This window comes from Rhagoletis zephyria, unplaced genomic scaffold (assembly GCF_001687245.7).
Source record: "Rhagoletis zephyria isolate East Lansing unplaced genomic scaffold, Rhagoletis_zephyria_1.1 Rzeph_scaffold_08275, whole genome shotgun sequence".
In the NCBI taxonomy this organism is placed as follows: domain Eukaryota; kingdom Metazoa; phylum Arthropoda; class Insecta; order Diptera; family Tephritidae; genus Rhagoletis; species Rhagoletis zephyria.
Window position 1 is genome coordinate 1 of NW_016165355.1, and position 8,163 is coordinate 8,163.

At 35.8% G+C, this 8,163-nt stretch overlaps 1 protein-coding gene across 1 annotated transcript; it reads left to right on the forward strand.

Moving 5' to 3' along the window:
• Positions 1 to 89: 89 nt before the first annotated feature.
• LOC108374926 (chromatin modification-related protein eaf-1-like) lies at positions 90 to 4,327 on the forward strand. Its single transcript, XM_017630987.1, has 4 exons — positions 90 to 696; positions 1,755 to 2,326; positions 2,384 to 3,268; positions 3,347 to 4,327. The coding sequence occupies exons 2-4, from the start codon at positions 1,820 to 1,822 to the stop codon at positions 3,629 to 3,631; spliced, it is 1,677 nt and encodes a 558-aa protein (XP_017486476.1). The 5' UTR covers positions 90 to 696; positions 1,755 to 1,819; the 3' UTR covers positions 3,632 to 4,327.
• The last annotated feature ends 3,836 nt before the right edge of the window (positions 4,328 to 8,163 follow it).

Here is an 8,163-nt window from a genome sequence, read left to right on the forward strand (position 1 = left end):
GTTTCTACGTGTGGTGGGAACGTAGTATAATACATTGCAGTAAAGTAATTAACGCTGACGAGGAATGGCAACCCTCCCATGAAGAAGAAGAAGGAGTCTGCCATTTTTCGGTGAATTAACAAAACGAAGGGAAAGAAATTAATTTTTCCACGAGTGAAACTTTCTGTGCGGAAATCAAACGAAAACAATAAAATATTCTAGTTGATAAAATAGGGTGTACATAAAATATTAGTCGCCAGATATCTTGTGCAAATTGAATATTCCGATAAGTTGTGTTTGTTGGTGGGGTGTCCGAAAGGCTCAGTCAAATCTATTGCTAATTAAAGTGTGCGAAGCAAATAAAGAGGTGCCGCAGTAATTATAGGGTACGAGGTACGAGGCAGCAGAAAATCGTGGTCGTCGTTCTAGTATCAGTGAGAAGAATCATAGCTGAAGTCAAATAAAAGAGACGTTCATTACTGAGCTGTAGTAGCGGCGTGGTGAGGTTGGCTAGAAGCGGTAGACCACGACACTAGTGATAGTCTGAACGAGGTTTTGATAAAAGGAAAGGCAGCTGTACTTGGCTCTTATTCTTTATTGGTGCGTGGTCCCGAAGACGTCTGTAGTTTGTCCAGGGCAAATTTTCAAGATAGGTGCGCGAGCCTGAGTTGCTTGATTCCTAGCCCCAAGCAAAAATAATAAAATGAAAATCTGAAGGTACGTATCCGGTAAAGAAAACACCAATTTTTATAAATAATAACAGCGGCTATGTTTTGCAAAAGTCTAAAATTCCAGCTTGTGTTTGTTGCTAAAAGTGCCACACAGGCAAGCTGCGTTGATTCGCAGCACACACACACGGCCCTATGTAAAATTGTAAAAAACACGCCGCAAACATTTCATCACGCCACCAACCATGTTGGTCTGTTTCGTGATACGCAATGTTTAGATCAACTCGATGCAATGTTGCACCATACTCTATTTTAATTCATGTGCCACTTAAAAAACTAACAACATTCAGGAAACCTATCTACGTCAAATGTACGTATGTACATATTAGTGGCAAAAAGCGCTACCTCTCTTCACAAATATATTTTAAGGTTATGTTACATAGGTGATCAATTTTGGACAGTAGCTAGGTATTACTGCAAATACGTGAACCTAAAGTTCAGCATACATTCGAATTCATTAAGATTTTCAAAAATACCGGCGGCTTATTATACAAACTTATTTCGATTATGCAAATTTCCGACCAGGCAGTGGGTATAATGTATAGATAACACATTCCGGTGAATTAAGTGTACATATGTCAATACATATGTATAGTATAAGTAATAATATTTAGTATTGTTCTTAAAACACAAATTACATATGTAGAGAGAGTTTATCTTTTAATCAGATTATTCTGAATTTCTGATGGTGGATTCTCAAAATCTTATTATCCATCTCAACTTACTGCAAATTCGTCTTTGAGCTTGCCAAATTTGTTTGGACGGTTATGTAAACTTGTATTTCAAAGGGGCCATCACAGAAAAATTCCAGTACATCCTACCACTCATATTTATTACACTGGGTACAAAAGCTGACTGTGTCTTTTCGTGTGGCCGGTAAGGTGATTCCCATTTATTAAGTTGCAATTAGGGTCATGAGCGCAGACCCTTCTCTTGAAACTTACTTGCAAAAAAAATTTATGGTAACATATGTACCTAGCCCTATGTTCATTTGCGTATAGCTAGTTTCAAAACCTTAACAATTTTTTTTTCTAATTTTCGATTTAGGCCTCTGACTTAAATACTGAACTTTTGCAACACTTGAACGGACTAGTGCTAATTTTGTTATAAAAATGGAATCGCAAGCAGCCACTATCATTAAGAACCCAAACAACAACAACCATGCTGACAACCATAACTTAACACAGCAACAACCTTCGCTACCAAATAACATCCTTGTTGCTACCGCACAGCCATTCACTCCTGCTTCCAACAACAGCAATGGAAACGCTGCTGGCAACAACAACTTGTCTGGCCAACAAGCTATCAATACCGTCGCAGCCGCACAATCTTATACGCCAGTGCCGGCACCTACTGCCTTACATAGTGGAGCCCCCACTTCAGCAGGTCATGCCATCTATAACCAGGCTATGCATTCGCCAAATGTATTTGTACCAGCGTCAGGCGTTCACCAAGCCGGGCCAATGTATGCCACTATGATGCCTGCACAAATTCCCAGCAATGTCTATGTAAACAATGTCACCGCTAATGTCAACTTGCATGGATGGACTCATACAGTGCCAGCGTACATACCGTGTGGAACACCACATTACATTCACGGGGATGTGCCTCCTGATCAGGTTGTTGAATAGTCATATAATTTAATGTAATATATTTGCTAATAGAGCATCTTTCAGAATCCACCTGTTATGCAAGCGATGCCAGCAATGCCAGTAGCCTTAGCTCCTTCAAGCGCCATTGTTGCTGCTGGTGGCAATGGTAACCCCACTTCTCAGATCAGCAGCTTGAATAGCCGCGGTTCGCGAAGAGGTCGCGGTCGCGCCGCCAGTGGCAGTTCACGTCGTGGAGATTATAATAGCCAACGGCATCCACAACCAGAAGGAAGTCCAGCCCCACAGCAGCAATTGGTACAATCACAAGAACAAATCGGCCAGCAGCAGTCTTTAACACAACAGCAACAACAACCACAACAGGTTGAGTCGGGTAGTCAATTAATGACAAGTGGACCACAAACTTATGCTGCACAACCGCAATATGCGCATCCTCCAGCTTACGCTGCCTATCCATATCAAACCTACTTTGCAACACAAAATCCCATGTTACATCCAGCACAAGCCGCTCAACAAGCTACTGGCACTCCTCTGTATGTGTCACATATGCCAATGTACAATGCACACCACGTCTATAACTACATGGGTGGCCAATTCGTCTATCCACCCGTAATAAATCCGCCCGAATACCAGTTTATGCCTGGCGAAGACGCTCAGTGTGACGATCGTCAAAATCCTGAAGGCATGGTGGCGCCAATGTGGCACGCACAGGCGATTTACGCCGATGAATATGGTATGAGTCCCGAAATGCATGGAGCCGGCGGTGATGAAATCAACCACAACACTTCTTCCTTAGCTTCTGGCGATACTCCTAGTATGCTTAGTCCAAACTATGCAATTTATGATCCACAAATGCATGAGGTACAACAACATATGGGCATGATGCAAATCTATGATGAAACACAAATAGCGCACATGCAGGGTATGCACCCAGCAGCGTCGGTTGCGCAGGTAAGACAAAATCAACAAAAAAAAAAAACACTCATAAATAAAAACTAACTTTTCCAATTCTTATAAATACTTACATAGCTTGAAGATGAATTGGGCGAATGTGGCACACAGCCCGGTGCCATACAAATGGTAACGTCTGGGGCAATAATTTCCGCTGGCTCCATACAAATGTCCAACGAAACTCAAATCATTCATCACGGCCATTCGCAACATCAACCTCAGCATATTATGCAAGGTGCAGTTATGGAATTAAAACCACAACAGCCAATCGGTAAGTTTTTATTTAATTTTTTTACATTTCGTATAGTGTGTGAATGTTCGTATTTGAGGAAGGTATACTTGGTTAGCGGCAAGATTTTGTGACAAACATTTTTTAAGCATTATCAAATTTATGTTTCTCTGTGATAAGAGATGGTTATCGGACTGATATTAATATCAAATTATATTGTAGCTCGATTATGTTAGCATTGGTTTTACACCATTCTAAAACTTATTAACCGAAGTCGTAAAAAAGTTGGACCTAGGTTTTTAGATAAGCAAGTTTTATCTCTGAAAAGCGTTGGAAGCATGTTTACTGGCATGTTTTGCTCCTCAAAGTTCAGCAAAAAATCAAAAAAACAGCTTATAAGCTGGGAAATTAAAATAGAAGTTAAAAAAATATATTTCGCAACAAGGATTCTGAGATTTGGTTATTTGTAATGATGGAATCGCGAACGGAAAAATTAAAACATGCACGGAGCACTATGAGTATTTCCAAATAGAGGAGAATTTTTGTTGGAGTTATCATTTCTGAATCTTCTAAATTCCTATAAATACAAATTAGTAACGTTTATAACTTAATAATACAAATGTTTATTACATATGTATTTACTACAAATAAGTATGCAAACAAAAGTCGGCTGCCAGAGTGAACCAATTTAAATACTCATGTAAAAGTCCTCATTTATTACGACTTAGAGTACAGCCCATTTTTGCTTTAAGCTAAATCGCTATTTCAGTCGGCTTGCTTCTGTTAATTAATTGCATTTCAAAGTTCTACAATGTTCATTTTAGTTTTACACTCGCTACCCTGCTAGCAATTTNATAATACAAATGTTTATTACATATGTATTTACTACAAATAAGTATGCAAATAAAAGTCGGCTGCCAGAGTGAACCAATTTAAATACTCATGTAAAAGTCCTCATTTATTACGACTTAGAGTACAGCCCCATTTTTGCTTTAAGCTAAATCGCTATTTTAGTCGGCTTGCGTCTGTTAATTAATTGCATTTCAAAGTTCTACAATGTTCATTTTAGTTTTACACTCGCTACCCTGCTAGCAGTTGCGTTATCTAATGTTTAAGTATGTTATCAATATAATTAAAAGACTTTATAATACACTATGATCGTTTGCGAGGCGATGTGAAATTATTTTCAATTGTGTCGATTGCAATGACCTCACATATAAAGCTAGTAAGTAAGAAATGGGTCTTGATATGAATTGAAAAAATTGGTTTTCTTTAATACATATGCATGTACANTTGCAATGACCTCACATATAAAGCTAGTAAGTAAGAAATGGGTCTTGATACGAATTGAAAAAATTGGTTTTCTTTAATACATATGCATGTACATACATACATATTGATTTCTTATGCATATTTTAGTAAATATTTTGTAGTACATACATATGTATGCAGATAGAACAGTTAACTCTTTGCACAAGTACAGGGCATTTCGACGTTTTCCAATATCAAATGACTTAGTAAGCTTGTTTAAAAATGTATAAAACGTTATCTTCAAAGCAGTTTCTTTTGTCCGCATATATTTACAAATTATAGAGTACAATTATTCGAGTAAATGTGTTGCGCTGCTATCTACGTATGTATGTGTTACTGTGTCCGTCACGATAAATAATTTACTAATTTCAATGAATGGTATTGCATCAGTTATTGACTTTCGATAATCAAATACTCAGCCGTTAGCGTATCATAAAAAATTGGTTTAAATAATCTTTCGTCTGCACTATCCGAAGTTATCGGTTAAATACTATTTTTTCATAAATTTAGCTACAAAATGAGCTGTACACTAGAGTTGTCCAACTATCGATAGTGACGCCGTTCGATATTTTCGATAGTTTCAGTTCTCACTATCGATATTATCGATTGTGCTATTGAAATTCAATCGATATTATCGATTGTGCTATTGAAATTAAATCAAAAATTTTTTTAATGAAAATTTCAAGTAGGTATTTGGTAGATTTTTTCGCTGTTATGCATTGTATTTTAAAATTAATTAGAACCTTTTAGGCGTGCTGTTGCATTAATAAAAAAATAACTTAAGTTTTATGTTTAAATTACATGCATACATACGGACTGCGATAAAACGATACAAACGCGACATTTCAATCAGTTTTCATGATTTTTTTTTTAAAAAAGTATAGCCTATACAACCAAAATCGTAAACATCCAAATTTAAATCTTTGTACAGAAACTAGCAAAATCAACAATTTAATCAAATATAAAGGATTTTAACTATAATTTCTCGAAAAATGTTTGCTTTGCAGTTTTGTATCCAAATTGTAATATCACAAACTGCATGTTTGAAGTTGCAAAAATCCGGTTCATTTTAGACATTTTTTTTTCTTTCACATACAAAAATTTTCTAACACATATATACCTAATTTGTATGGTGGAAATGCGTAACATAGTGGATAAAAAATATCGATGGTAATAGAAATAAAAAACTATCGATACTATCGATAGCGCTATCGGTAGTTTGACAACTCTACTGTACATTAAAGACGGACCTCTATAGCATGCGTATCCGCATGCGTGCGTTTAAAATTTAAGCCTCAAAGTCAAAGTCCATACAGCTTTCTTACGTTTTTATGCACTGTTACAACGCATTCCACCTATTTGTTGTTGTCATTGTGACAGCATGACATTTCACAAAGAGTTTCGACGTACGCTTCCTGTATTTTCAGATATAATCTAGGCCGTACCATTTAAGGCTCAGACTCTGACTCAGACTATGATTACTCAACTTAACCAGAAGCGAAAATATATATATATTTTCTTCTGGTATTTTCCTTCTCAGCTGATTGTCACTTTGCCGGGCACGATTACGATAACCGANAAACGATACAAACGCGACATTTCAATCAGTTTTCATGATTTTTTTTTTAATTAATTTAAAAAAATAACTTTAAAACCAGAAAATGCCCCTTTGCCGCCTATAAGCCACATGAATTAATTCCTGAATAAAAATATATCGCATTGGGCAATATATTAGGTTACGTTACGTAAATCAAGTCTAGACTAAATGAGCCTTTACATAATATACCACCCGACTGTCGTGGGAACGCATTTTCCACAGTTTTATAGTGCTTTGTTTGTATTTGCAGTGATGCACTCGCCACTTAATAATTAGCAGAGGCGCATAGAATGCGACACCCCCTCGTTTATTTTGTCCGCCAAACACTTGCTGCTGTTATCGTCACCGTATGTTATATTTCTCTGCAGCCACTGGGCGAAATCTTCTTACCTTTTAAATTGTTTCTAGGCTATTAAAACGCTAATTAGTTCTTGGCAAATCATGCATTGCATATTTATTACACATATCTCACAGTATTCTATGCAACAAAAAACTGCAGCAATTTTTTTTTTTTTTTATCGGAGACTGGCAATTTTAGAAACTATTTGCTTATTTTCAAAACTGATGGACATCCATTTGCAAAAATTCATACAATGGCGAAATCGAAATCATATTAAATTATTCGTCATTACTACTACATTTCGTTTTCAATTGAATTTTTTTCTAAATAATACTAATAACAATTTCTTAAACATCGAATTTTCCCATTTTACTGTTTATTTTGTACATTTTCCAATTACATTATTCATTCTCCTTTTGTTAAGACTTTGTATACTTATAGCTAGTTATTTATTATTATTTAGATGTAATTAGTACTTTGCTTTTACATATGCGTATGTATGTATATGCCTAGAATTCGGGCCGGCCAGCTTAAACGCTGTGCTTATTGATTCCGTTGCTTCACATTGTTTTTTTAATTTTTTTTTGTTTGTNCCAGCTTAAACGCTGTGCTTATTGATTCCGTTGCTTCACATTGTTTTTTTTTTAATTTTTTTGTTTGCAGTTTTATAAACGTTTCGTTAATTCTATTTTCATTTGCATTTGCATTTGCAATTAAAACCTACTTAAATAAAAAATTTACAATACGCACTGAGGTGAATGAATACTCTTCCTACCACCCAGGTTGTATTGTACGCGTAAAAATTTCCTCTTCACAATCGCAAAACGCTTTTCGGTTTGAGCACTTTGTAATAAATATCAAAAAAGATAGCTGGAAAAGAAGGCGCATTTAGGAAAATTCTAAAAAATGTATAAGAGCATTATTTAACTGACTGACTTCTGGACAGCTATATATGTATGTAAGTATGTATGTATGCATATATATTTTTTGTATTGTATAATCGACACATCGACCAAATCGTGTTTAACGAGTTAACAGTGTTTTTGTTTTATTGTTTCATCGAATCGAAAGTATTTACATATTAACGTATATGTATGTATGTATATAGTTTTGAGTTGATTTGCAAACAATACTATTTTCGCTTTCATTCACATTCACTCTCATTCTATGTGTTATGGTATGCCTAGCACTATACACTTAAGCTTCAAGTACATTACCGATTTAAAAGGATTTGCAGCGAGTCTCGGAATAGCNTCACAATCGCAAAACGCTTTTCGGTTTGAGCACTTTGTAATAAATATCAAAAAAGATAGCTGGAAAAGAAGGCGCATTTAGGAAAATTCTAAAAAATGTATAAGAGCATTATTTAACTGACTGACTTCTGGACAGCTATATATGTATGTAAGTATGTATGTATG